This window comes from Rhamphochromis sp. 'chilingali' (genome assembly GCF_963969265.1).
Source record: "Rhamphochromis sp. 'chilingali' genome assembly, chromosome: 10".
Lineage (NCBI taxonomy): Eukaryota > Metazoa > Chordata > Actinopteri > Cichliformes > Cichlidae > Rhamphochromis > Rhamphochromis sp. 'chilingali'.
Window position 1 is genome coordinate 33777443 of NC_137937.1, and position 13941 is coordinate 33791383.

At 38.1% G+C, this 13941-nt stretch overlaps 1 protein-coding gene across 2 annotated transcripts; it reads left to right on the forward strand.

Annotated features, from left to right (window-relative positions):
• Positions 1 to 5157: 5157 nt before the first annotated feature.
• Positions 5158 to 12581, forward strand: LOC308404620 (uncharacterized protein). 2 transcript variants are annotated; one of them, XR_013973159.1, is made up of 4 exons: positions 5158 to 5537; positions 9390 to 9464; positions 10486 to 10605; positions 11015 to 12581. XR_013973159.1 is itself a non-coding variant. In XM_080894761.1 (2 exons), the coding sequence occupies exons 1-2, from the start codon at positions 10344 to 10346 to the stop codon at positions 11167 to 11169; spliced, it is 417 nt and encodes a 138-aa protein (XP_080750887.1). In that variant the 5' UTR covers positions 10088 to 10343; the 3' UTR covers positions 11170 to 12581. The 2 variants fall into 2 exon arrangements, 1 of the variants encoding a protein (XP_080750887.1); XM_080894761.1 differs by lacking the exons at positions 5158 to 5537; positions 9390 to 9464 and having other exon boundaries at positions 10088 to 10605.
• Positions 12582 to 13941: the final 1360 nt, after the last annotated feature.

Below are 13941 nucleotides of genomic sequence, written 5' to 3' on the forward strand. Positions count from 1 at the left end.
TCCTTTAACAGCACATTTTCAAATAGCACAGAGAAACGATGTTAGTTGTTGCCAGGATACGCTGCATTCAGGGACCGCTTGAAATATTCAGCGCTTGATGTATTTGCTCTAAATGCAAATGTATATATAGTCTGCTGGTTGTTATGGTTCATTTAAGACCTCAGTTTGTTTTTCGTTTGTTTATTTGCAAAGTTGATTTTCAGTTTACAAATTTAGTAGTCACATTAATGAGATTAATGAATTATCTGAAAGGAAATCTAGCAATTCTAGCAACAATGCCCAGTTATACAGTTATTGTGATAATAATAACTGATTTATTTTATATATTATATTTTAGTTTGTTTTTTTAGTTTAGTTTAGTCATTTATATCATTGTTTATATGTATTGGGATTATCCTGAAGCACCTAATTACTAATTGCATGGTTTTATAGACACTTATAATCACTGTAACTGATAACTGTTTACTGCCCTTAGTTTTCATGCTCCTGAGCTTCTTATCTGTCTACAGAGCCACCTTGCACATGCAGAGGAAACACAGCACCTCTCAAGCTGCAGAGCTGTACATGCTTGTCTGTTGGCTGACAGTCAGTCTGCTCTGGGTTTGATCGCATTACTCCCCATGACAAAAGCTCAGTACTGCTTTGTGAGGTAAAGAACACAAATGCATGGTCTCTGACTATCAACAGGCTTACATTTGTGGGCTTTTAAAGCGTAACTACACCTTCAAATTATGCAGTCACAGCAGATGCATCGCAACAGAGGAAGGAGTTATGAACACTTCACTGCCACTGAATATGTGTGTATATAATTTAGCCTTGACAGTTTTACTGCATTGTTCACCTTTTGTACAGAGAGCAGAGGTTGATGAAAGGTTACATGAAGACTTCAGAAGTTTTTATCAGTCAGTAGATTTTTTTTTCTTTCCTCTTCTTCAGTTCTGACAAAATCCCTCAACACAAAAGACGCACCGTGAGAGTCGTCCAACCCACGGATCTATTGATACCTGCAAATAGAGGTGCTCCCTGAACATGTGGCTGCCAAACCAAAATGTTTCTCTAATTACTCTGTTTGGTCTCAAACAGACACACAAAGTTCACAAAATCAAGTTGATCTCAATGACTCATTTACTTTGTTCTTTTTTTCATATCACTTGTTTGAATTTGTGACTTTGATTCAGTTTAATTTCTTTCATTTCTTGGTTTCAGGTTATGTTTCCAGTGTAGTTTTTATTGTTTGAAAATATTTAGTCTTCATTTAGTTTTTTGAAGTTGACTCGCAAGCTTGTAGACATCCGAAGTCAAAATTAACAAATACTAAAACTTAGGGTATTTGATTTTTTGGGTGATATGATTTTGTTTTAGTTAGGTTTACAAAATTATTTCAGTTGGTAAACTATAATAACCTTGATCCTTGGTCTTTTGCAGGAAACAGTAGGCGTACATTTTAAAAAGTGAATGTGATGTTTACAAGTTTCTATGTAACGAAGCGTGAAGTCTCATAAAAATCCTAATATGAAGACTACTACTTACTACTTAATTAAATAACAGACCTCAGTAGCTATGTTACAATATGACAACCACAGCTGGGCAAACTAATTATATCTAATTATATTATTTAGAACTAATTATGTGTTTTCAGTTTCTGAAGATTGAGCACGATCTTTCTTTTGGCACAAAGTAAAAATATCAATTCCAATATTCAGTCAGACCTTATAAAAGTAAAATGTTTGGTTAGCTGCGTGTGACTCGAACAGAGTTCAAACCCAGCATACACCTGTGTTTGCATACCTTCAGGTACAGTCAATCATAATCATTGCTGAGGTTTCTCCTATGCACATTGTCATAACCTGTGAAGTGTCCTGCACGCTACCTCCACCACCCACAGATATTCAGCCCGAGGCCGGCATACTGTAACTCAGCTGTCTCTGTGTTATTGTCTGTTTTTCTCTGTTGCATCGGCCCCTGGGAGGACGATGCTCTCAAAATAAAATAATGTGCTCTTTGCACGAAAAGTGAGATGGATATGTTTCCTCACTGGGAAAGGATTAGATGGTGGAAGACATGAGCAGAGAGACAAAACAGCTTGTGGTGGAAAGTGAGGGTGTGGAGGTTAAGACATTCAGCTCTCACGACACGAGTCGTGAGTTCATTTTCTAAAAATATATTTTCCTTTTGTGAAAAACTACAACTCTAGCACTAAGATATTTCATAGAAACTTTAGACAAATTAAACTCTCAGAAAAGGTTCATTCTTTTTTTTTCCAATGAATTATAAGTTATCAATTATTCCAGCAAGATGCAAAAAACTTTTTGAGTTCTTCCTCTTGGCAAATAATCACTGATTATTTGCATATTAAATTTAATGTGAGTCGAGCAAACACGCACGTACAGAAAACATACAAAAATCTTCATTATCCTTGCATGTAATGCCTTGTCATATCTCACAATATTAAAACCTTTAGCCAGGACTGTCTGCAGTGACAGTTATGTCTCCATGTTTATGCAAAGATTTTTTGTTTTCTGGTATTTGCTGGTCCCAAACCATCTTTGGCTACAACAGCCAGCTTTATACCTCTCTCCTTGTCCTTTGATTACCAATATTTTAATTCTTGACTACTCCTGAACTTTGCCACAGTAAGAGCACCTAAACCTTAACCCTGTCCTATTAACATTAGAGTTTGTGTCCTAGTTGCAGCAACAACAGATAAAAAGAATGAGAGACGAGAACGTGATCTGCTGCAGGCCTCGGGCTGCTGAGCACGGGAGAGGCACACATCGAAATAGCTGCTTAAACAATGTTTTTACCAATCTGTGTGTGAATATGCTACCTGTTTGTTTCCCAGTTGTCATGGCAGCCGGTAATTAAACCTAAAAGCACACCAAGTGTTGCTGAACACAGCAATCAGCTTCTGCTCCTCCTCCAGTTAGTCTCATATTTTGTGTTGACTGGCTGACAATATCACAAAGAGATTTAAAGACATGAAGCGCATGAGACTGGCTCATTTGCTTGCTGTAGTAACACAGTTTTACCTGGCAACAGATGGAAAGTCAGCGCCATCAAACATTTACGTTTTCAGTTTAATTTTCCTTTAGTCAGTAAATCCAATCACACTGCTCTAAAGCATGAGGCCATGGGTATCTAACTCTCTAAAGTAGAATTTTATTAAATTACTTTAAACGAAAAAACCTTTAGGAATTGTTCTAGAGGATTGTGGTGGATGTTTGCAAATTTAAAGAGTGGCAGGTGGTGGCGGTGGTGGAGGTGGAGCATTCATCAGTTGTCATAACACCATAAAGTCAAATACGGACAGGCTGTTCAATTGAAACCCAGTGTGCTCGCTGATAAATTCCACTTGGTGCTGCGATTATTATTATTAGCCTTCAAATTACAGGTTGTGCTTTTGGAACAAATATAAACGGATACCTTTTAACTGCCATGACAAAGAAGAACAAAACCTTTAGAAACCACTTACCAACTCAAATTACACCTGACCTTTACCATTTACAACATCCTGAATGCCACTGATGTTGTTAGGATACTAGAATGCTGCTCGCTTATCTCAGCTCAGAAACATTTAGATGTTCCCACAATAATTACAATATTTTCAAGTTATTCACTGCAGGAAAATGTTGTAAATAGAGGTGCACTCTGTAAAGTAGGCCCTTGCATGAATGTAATGCAGTTGCATCTCTCACATGCCCTGCTTATAAAAAGGATGCAATGTTTACAGATGTTGCCTAATCACACCACAGTAATAATGTTGCAGTTATCTTTGTGAGGACCAGTTGGGTTCAGACCACGGCCATCAAACAGACCCCGGGACCAAAGTTGACCTGGCAAAGACTCCAATCTGGCCCACTCACATTTCCAGCTTTGGAAAATGTAAAGGAGTAAAGGTATAAATCTTGGAATTTTAACTGTATTTGCATATGATTTATAAAGTTTCCTACCGAAAAAGACCTCCTTCGTGGCCATGCATATCACACCAACGTAATTAAGTAGCAGATAAACAACTGGGCAATGAGAAACAGAACTTTTAAATTGAATTTACACATTTATCATGCAGAAACACTGAGGTGTACCATACTGTAAGATATCTCAGGGACTAAATGCATAGTTAAACTTCTTTACATTTACAGAAAGGAGAGTTTCACTGGTCCAGCCCCCCTTAAGATCAAAGTAGGCTGTGTGTTCTTTTTAATTATTATTTTTTTGGATGCCTCTCTTTGTTTTACATGGCTTCAGTGGTCTGAGGGATAAAACTTAGCTCAAATTGGTTAGGTAAATTGGTTAGGTAAATTGGTTAGGCTGCGAGTTTGGCACTAAATTGAGAGGGTTTCATTTAGAGGAGGTAGAAATGTTCTGATATTCAAACCATAATCTTGTTGGATGAAGTTATTATCCACCTACATTTTAAACCAATTATAAGAAGAGTTGGAACGAGGCCCATTTCACAATTTAGATGAATTGAAACTGGAATTTCCCTCTTTCGAAACAAAAGCTAAATAATGAAGCTGAATTCTTTGGGCAGGGTGTTAGCTCCTGTGATTACTGCTCAGGGAAATATTTGTCTGTAGCATTAGGCTGTAATAACTTTGATTTTCAAGCGCTAACCTGCCTTAACCTTTTGTTTCCTGCAGCCCAAAGGCCGAGCCTTTTCCTCTCAGGTATGAACCAGGAGATAGGTATTCCGTCTCCATGCCAGTACAAACGATGTGTAGCTGAGTCTGAAGCATCAAACAGCATTAGGGCTGCTGACAAACATGGAGGATTAAAATAAGAATGAAGGGGAGGAAGTATTGGTTGTCTGTGCCAATCGCATCCCCTCTGATACACAAAGACTTTCTGGTAATCCCACCGCACCAGGATCCCTTTTCCTAGGTAAACCACCTGAATGGAGTGGAATCTTTGGAATGCGTGCCTGTGTGTTCCTGCGCTGAAGAATATGCTATTAGGCAACTGAGTTTTAGTATTCACTAGCAGAGGTGTGGACTCGAGTCACATGACTTGGACTCGAGTCAGACTCGAGTCATTAATTTTATGACTTTAGACTTGACTTGAAAAAATTTTCTAAGACTTGTGACTTGACTTGGACTTTTACACCAATGACTTGGGACTTGAATTGGACTTGAACCGGTTTATTTGAAAAGACTTGATATTTTACCCCAAATATAAAATTTAACATGCATATTATATAGAGATTGAAAATGTGACGTCATTCACGGGTAGAACCGCAAAGGATTCTGGGAACTCGTGGCAAGCGGTACTAGCGCACGCAGGCTTTCAATTAAAATCAGTCACACAGCGATAAAAAGAAACACAAAAATGTCAAGAAGCCGTTGTATTATTAACTGCAATAGCCGGTCGCATGACAGCCACGGGAAGCCGACGGGTAAAGAGATCGGTTGTTATCGGATTACGTCGTTGAAGAGAAATTGTTCGAGCCATGTTTCCGAAGTAACAAAGACGCGACGGATGGACTGGATTGCAGCCATTCAAAGATCAAATATAACGTCCCAGAACACTCCAGCTCACAGGTTAGTCTGCTCCAAGCATTTACACGAAGGTCAGTCTGCTGTTGTAGTTAATGCGTCATTTTCATAACATAATTGGTGATATAGGTTACAAGCAAGTCTGGCGCTGAACAGAAATTGTCGCGCTATGCTCCTTTGTTTATTGTGCATAAATAGTGAATTGTCCTGACACAATATTGCGTTTCGCTTCTGTTATTATGGTACATTGACAAAAACATATACTTTTATTCACAGGATAAAACAGGTTTTTTGTATCACTAATTGCCCAGTACGATTACAGCATACAGTATTATTGTCACTGCTACATTTCTGTGATGGGTACCAGAAATTATTTCCACTACTAATTAATTACCGTTGAGCTCAAAGGTCCTATTAATAAACGGTTAAGGAATGTGTATTTATGACGACAATTTGTGAGACTGGTAAACTTATGATACGTACGATGGTCTTTCGTTCTACACGGTGCATTTCAAGGTCCTGTACCCATCCGTCGGTAAACTGTACCTGGGCTTGTTGCAGTGACCTGAAGTTACTAAACTTCATGAGTGTATGCACTCACTCCAACAACCGTATGATTATAAATATGCATATAAATATGCTAAGATGAGATAGCTGACTTCATCTAACTAGCAAATGTTTTCCAGGCTACGTTGGTGATACAGTTTTTTTTAATGTGTATGATATTTTTGTCATGCGATTTTAAAGCTGGTCCTACAACCGCATCCAAGAATAACATGCAGCGTATCTCAGAACTGTCGGTGAAAATTATTCTTGGAGCTAAGTTTAATTGAGCTGCATTTTAAAGAGGTGCAATTTCACAATTTGTGTATATTTTCTAAGTTCACTATTTTGTCATGTGTTGAGAAAAACACAGATTTTAAAATTACATGGTCTAATATTTACATTTAGCATATAACTGCAACATGCCTTTTTTCGTTTTTTTTTTTTTTTTTAAAGACTCGAAAGGACTTGAAATTCAAAGTTTCAGACTTGTGACTTGACTCGGACTTTTACACCAGTGACTTGAGACTCGACTCTGACTTGCCTGACATTACTTGAGACTTGACTTGAGACTTGAGGATAAAGACTTGAGACTTACTTGAGACTTGCAAAACAATGACTTGGTCCCATCTCTGTTCACTAGTAAGCGTGCTTTATCATAAAAATGATGTATTTGTGGTAAAGGATGTGAGGCATTAAATCTCCTCCGGTGGGTTTAGCCTTGAGGGCAAGAGCATTTGAGCGTACGATGGGGGCATCTCCTACACGTCATCCTTCTTTTGCATTTTAGTGTTACAAAGTTAGATGGAAAAACGAACGCAGTTTTTACCAGAACTTGTTTGGTTTCTTTTAAGCAGAAAGCTCCTTGAATCACGACACTTTCAGTAATTTGAAAAAACAAAACAAACAAACCCGACAAACAACGAATGAATAAATTTATGCCTTGTTAGATACTGGGTTATGATAAAGATCCCATTTTCTAAATTGTTTAATCCTGCTGTGTGTCACAATTCTATTACTTTTAAATCAAAATTATTGTGGCTCTGTCCCTTTAGTTTATTTCTTTTAAACTTCAAATACAAATAAATCACATTTTGCCCTTTTTCAGACAACAAAAAAGCCATGATATAACATAAGAAACAGAACATGAATACAGAACTATAGAAAGTCCAATTTAATGTGATTTTATATTATTGTAGATTCAGACCCAGGTCTTCATATAGTTTGTACAGTTCATACAGTCTGTAGGTTTCCGTGCCATTTATAATATTGGTTTCTGCTTTTCTCTTTGTTTTATACCCACATGTAATTTTCCAAAACATGTAACTAAGGAGTCTTTGCAATTAACATTAGTTTACCATTACCATTACCACCACCCATTTACCGTTTCATTTTAAGACAGAAGGATGAGCATGGTGTACCAGACTCGGCAAAGCCATGCCAGTACCTGTCCTACAGAGTCTGAATCATTTCCTTTCATTTGCACAGTGCTGAGTAAGGTTTCTCTAAAAGTTTATATCTGAACTAGGAGAACGCGATGATTAACATTCACGTTGAAATGTGTTACATCTCTAAGGAAAGTGTTTTCAAGAGAAAGAGAACAAGCTGCCTATAATAATATATCACAACCTCAAGTTATTCATGTCCAGCTATTAACAAATCAATGCCTATTATCAATTATGTTTCAACATCTAGCATGCTAGCCTCATTGGATTTTTTCTGTACAAAGTACACTTTAAAAAAAAACCTAAGAAAATAAAATGTATATACACAAAGTGTAGTAGGCTACTAGTCGCTTAAAAGTAAATACTGTCCAGAGTTGACCTGCTTTGGTGGAGGTTTGTGTTTTCAGAGTGCTTCTTGTTTTTAGGAAAACACTAAATTTGCCACAGTAGTGTGTGTGTTCACACAACTGTGTGACGTGTGAACCATTCACCGTAGAATGTTTTACCTGCTATATTATGTGAACAAAAGAGTGACGTTAATGCTTCCAAAGCACAACGCGTGCACATGAGCTTTGTCTTACGCTTCGTTCCTGCGCGCACTAAACAATGCTGATGACAAAAGCTGTTACGTTTTATTTTTTTATCTACCTATACAGGTGCTGGTTTTATTACAGTGTTTATTGTAAAATAATATTTATAAATGTATTTTTATATTATTTTACCCTAATGTTAACAGTCATTGAACAGTTGTGGTCTGTGGGATCAGCTGAGTGTGTTAACATCTTACATCTTTGTTGCTTTTTATTGTCAGTCTAAAATTGATGCAACTAACTGCAACCACAGCAAAAGGATTTCAACAGTATTTTTCTTCTTTTGTCTTTTATATCCTTTTCACTTTCTTTGTGGATCAAACATGAGCTTTGGGTGGGGACAGAAAGATTACATGAGTCTTAATATAAATAGGCTAAAGGACAATACTTGAGTGAAATATTTGTTCCCTTTGGTCAGGGCTTGAACCACTGACACTCCCTAAGTGAATCACAGCTTACGCTCACGTGCTCCTCGGATTTACCCTTTTTCCAAGCTTGGAAAATATTTCTTCTGATTGCATAGCGTGTTCTCGAGATTTTAAAACTGGAAAGTTGAAACAACGGATGCTACTGAGGATGCGTTGACCACACATTGATTTTGACTTGACATACTAAACCCAAACTAGATATAATTAACATACTAAATAAACAGATTAAAACTCCAATAAATGCTCCAAAATATGAGATTGATTATGTGTCATGGTTTGAGTAATTTTAAGAATTTATGATATAAAATGTTCATTTAAAATTGTGATTAGTTCAAAATGAGCGATTAGTTCAAAACCATAACAGTAACATCAAAACATGTTTTTGTTTAACTACAGCTTATCAAAAGAACCCGACAGAAGACCAGCACATCTAATACATGTCAACTGCAAATACAAAGTCATCACTTAAGAGCCTTTGCGAATGTGTTTGATTCATCATAATACAGAACACAGTAATCAATACAATCTTGACTGGAGAAGCAGATAAATAAGAACATATGGATTATGAAATGTTTGAAGGATTTGAGGCTCTGTGAGGCAACTTGAGATTTAACTGTTTGCGAGTTTTAACAGCACACAAAGAAGCTGTAAATGAAGAGAAAAGCAATAAGTCTGTCTTTCTTACAACAGCCTTTCAAGTGCATGCGACTTATAATGTCAAAATTAGTGGAATCACTGCATGACAGTCGGTGTCCACTCACTGCCTGTTGCATGCAGCACTTTGGGATAAATGACTCTGCAGCTTTACTGTAATGCATTTGATGATATATTGTGTGTCGCGTGCAAAAATACAGACAAGAAGCTAATCAAAGCACCCTGAATACATTCCAGAAATTTCAGCAAATTTCTGTGGTCAAAGCCTGAGGAGAGAGGGAAGACACAAGTTCAGCCCACACGCAAGGAGAGGTGAGGAAACCTGTAGCTTTACTCTTTGAGCTCTAGAATTGTGTGCTTGTCTACTGTGCATCTTTTTTTCTGTGGCATTCACCTTTATTGCAGAGGCTGACCATAAAACATGACTTGAATGTACTTTTATTTGATAAAAATCAGTTAGTTGGAGCTCCAGAAGATGTTTTGCTCGTGCTGCCGAAGGAACATATCCGCCAGTGATGATATGTAAAAACCAAAGATAAAAATCCTTCTGAAAAATAAAGTTCCTTCTAAGGAATTGTGGCGTTATACGTGGACCTGTTGAGTCCGTGAGTAAAAATGTTCCGTGTGTAAGGCCCCAGTCAAATGTATTATCAACAAGACACTGTTAGACACATTTCATTAAACTTCATGGCAGAATGGTGATGATGGAGAGTATTTAACTGAGCCAGCAATCCTCAACTTTGCCTTCTGACTTGAGGTGGTAATGCAGCTGCACCATGGATTTTCCCTACAGCAGGGATTTGTAGGGAGGAGGAGGCAGAAAAGCTTCCTTGGGGGGGAAAGGAGTTTGCGTGCATCCAAAAATAATCTTAACTCCTAACAACAATAATTCCCGAGGTGGGTGGCGTCCAACTGGCCAAAGGCAGACTGACAACACCTACTCTGCACATATTTAAAGAGTGTGTGCTTCAAACTCAGACCTAGAACCAGACTGGTGATGAAGATAGATAGGGCAAAACAGATGCATATGCTGCGTGCAAAAACTATCTGAAGTCTGACAAAGAGAAGCAGGAGCTGTTTATAATAGAGACTTCCTGATAATAATATAAAGGTATTAAGATCAGAATACCAAAGCACAGAGAAGCTGAAACATAAGACTAGCAGGACAAAGAAGAAGCTTAAGGGTCGACAATGCCTTTCTCTTCCTGCTGCAAACCTGTGCCTGTTGCCCTGGGGCCTCTGGAAGAATCCAGTACCCTGACAACATCCTACTCTTCTTCTCCACCTCCCTCTCCAACTCGGTTTCGCCGTCCCCGTCGGGTCCTGTATCCAGCCTTTCAGAGCAGGAGGCCCCCACTCAGGGAAGCTCCTGACAAGGCCTGTCGCTGTCTTCTGTTCCTGTCTGTGCTCGTCTTCCTGCAGATCTACACAGAGGAGCCACACACCTGCACAGGTTAGTTTGAGTACACTGACACGCACTGATAAATGAATCATTACATTAATGTCTTTATCTTTCAGAAGTCACTACAAAGTCTCCTTTATGACTGAATTTGATGCAGATCAGTAAAAATTAGTGTAGAGCACTTACTCGTGTCTGGGCGAAGGGTCGTTATGGGTTTATGGCTAAATGGCTATTTTATACAAGATGTCCATACATGTTTTAACCACAAATAAGGGGAATTTAAATAGGCATTTATAGAAAGTGTTGAACTTTAGTTGAACTTTGTTCTTTGAATTTGAATTTAAAATTGTCATTCTGTGGATTCACAAGATATTGGCAAATACACTGTTCATTTTTTGATCAATAATTAAGTGTTAACATACAATACTCTCTTTATATGAAATAAAAACTTATTTTACAGTAATTGAGAGCCAATGCCCAGATCCAGCAGTGTGTCAACTTGAGGCTGGTGATGGGAGCCTAGGCACATCCCAAGGATGGACAGGGGAGGAGCCCTGGAGGATTCAAACAGTGGATCGAGGATCAGAGACACAGGTGGAGTGTGTGGTGGCATGATGGAGGACAAAGTCACTAAATGCGAACAGAGTGAATGAGAAAAGGGTAAAAGAGAGGAATAGCCACACAGACAAGGTTAAGTTCGAATACTGTGTGGAGATGGTTTCCTCTTGAAAACATTTCTACATGCTAGTTTGATTGGGGATGGATAGTGGTGGTTTCCAAAGAATGTGCTCCACCTGTTCTGTCACCGCCACTGAGATGACACTCCAGCTCGACAACAGCAGTTATGTGGGACAGTGAAACGTGGATGAGTACAGTCAAAACTGATAAGAAGGGTAATATTTTCCACTGAAGATGTGTCAGGCAGATCTCAAAGTTAAACTGGTGTGACCACATTACAAACAAGGAAATGTGGAGAAGGACGAAAGCATGAAACAGATGTCACCAGAAGAGAAACAGATATGAGAAAGGCCTAAGCTTACATGGTGTACAATGTGGCACAAAGACTTGAAGCAAATCAGTAGTGCCCGGCAAAGACACAGGATGACCTATTGTAAATAATAATGTTCAGTCAAAGGCTTACATTTTAACATTTCAAATAATTGTAACTATTTTGTGAATATTTCTGAGTGTGTAACCCTGTGGTAAAAAGTACGTATTTATTCAGAGAGTGTATTTTTATATAGCAGCACCATCCGTAATTTGTTTGCTACACTCATTTTAACACGCATCATCTGCTTTTTTAAAATAAAGAATAAATTGTTTATGCAAATGCCTCCATAAATACGACCATGCCTTACAGTACCTTTTTCCGTTAGTGTTATGCTTAAAAGATAATGTATTTTTTACTCAATGCATGTGACTAAAAGTATGTGAGTGCTTGTTTCACCACTGGTGTGCAGTAAAAACTCTTTGTATGATGACATGTTTCTGGTTTGACCTGTTCTCTGCTCCAAAACTGATCATTGTTGCAAGAGGCATTTTCAAACCAATCTTCACTCTAACTGCTATGTGAGGTAAACTGAGCAATGCCTGTGTGGGTGTTTACTGTGAGCACAGGGGTCTTTGAGTCACTGACTCATGGGTAATCCCTCAATCAGCCCACGCAGGCTGCTATAACAAACACACACAAGTCTGAGACTGTCAGGTGGAATACGCAACTGGCTGGTATCACTGTGAGAAAGTAGATGTGTTGGCACATGCCCGGTATGTCTACTTGTGTTGAGTTGTAACACCAGCTGATTTCTCTGATACAGTGTTGATGTCGTTATATATAATTTATATTCTGCATTAACTTGGATTACCTTTTGAACTTTAGACTGGAAGATTATGCTACAAAAACAAAAACTGACCAGTGGCACAGAGAAAACTGCTAAAATTAAATAAAATAAAGAGCGTAAATGCAAATATTTGTACAAAGCTTTGTGCAAAAAGCAGTTTTAAAATCGTAATTGGTGTGAATGTGTGTGTGAATGGGTGGATGACTGAATGTAGTGTAAAGCTCTTTGGGGTCCACAGGGACTAAGTAAAGCGCTATACAAATACAGACCATTTACCATTTAATTAAAGCAAATGTGTTATGTTTAATCATTTAGCTTAAAAAAGGTAATGAATTGTAATTTCATGATATTAAACTTCTTTCCAAGAGGAGATTCTATGTGACTGGGGAAATTAATGATAACTTAACAACACAAATAACACGAAAACCATCATAAACCGTCACATTCAGTCTAGACATTCAAAACATTAGTAGTCAGAAGAAACGGCCTCAAGAAACGACAGAAAGAAGACATCTGCCTCAAGAAGATGATGTCAGTATGGACTCGTAATATTTAGCATTTGTGTCTTGCTGTTTTACATGTCTCTGCATATGATCTCATAAAATTAGTGAGTGCATGAGCTCATCGTGTCATTCAGCAATATGAGCATGTGCATCACCTCACGTCAGCAGGTCAACACACTGTCGGTTTGGAGTAGCAGATCGTGGAGCATGTATACCAGTGCACAAATGCATTTATAACCCCCTGCAGCTAATAATCGCATCAAGTCTGTGCTGCAGGTCTACCCCAGTCTGCCAGCATTTACCACAATATACCATAAATCATGTAAACAAGCCGAGCTGAGTGAGTTAGTGTGCCTGTGTGACTGCTGCAGAAGTGTTTTGTTGCTGATTTTATTTGGCACCTTTAACAGGAACAAAATGTAAGATATCCAAACAGCCCTTGAGGAAATACAGACACATTGAGTCCAATCGCTTTGTCAAGTGTAAAAGAAGGTCACCTGTTGAAATACCTTTTTCACGTTATAGTGTTCAAGTGACTGAGATTCCCATATTAAGGTCATCCCCTGTCAGTGATGTGAAGAGTAAGACAAAAACTGTCTGAAACCAGGCATGTAATCTGAAGCATGAGCTTTTGGCTCGTACAGAGTATTTGTATATACACTGACCTTGTTGTGTGAAACTTCAGGTTGAGTATGAACACCTACCATTGTAACGGTATATAGATGAAAGACATGGAAAAGCAGAGCAGGTCTAGTGCTCTGTGTGAAATTGTAAAAGTACAATTTGCTTTGTTTAGATAAGATCGGGCATACATATAATAAATTCACAAGCATCATAAACTATCATAGAATACACTTACGTAGTGTGTTTGTGTTTGATGTTTACAGAGAGGACAAAAAATCTTTCACAAATTGTACACTCAAGCTTATTGATGAGGTCATGCGACATAATCTCAAAGAAGAAACAAAGAGGAACATGGCAAGCTGTTAGTAACTATCAATAGACTCATTAAACATTGACATGTGACATTTTTGTCACAGGTGTTT

Coding starts and splice junctions, on each gene's coding strand:
- LOC308404620 (XM_080894761.1), top strand. CDS start 10,344: ATGCCTTTCTCTTCCTGCTGCAAACCTGTGCCTGTTGCCCTGGGGCCT. Junction 10,606..11,014: donor GGAGCCACACACCTGCACAG/GTTAGTTTGAGT, acceptor CTTATTTTACAG/TAATTGAGAGCCAATGCCCA.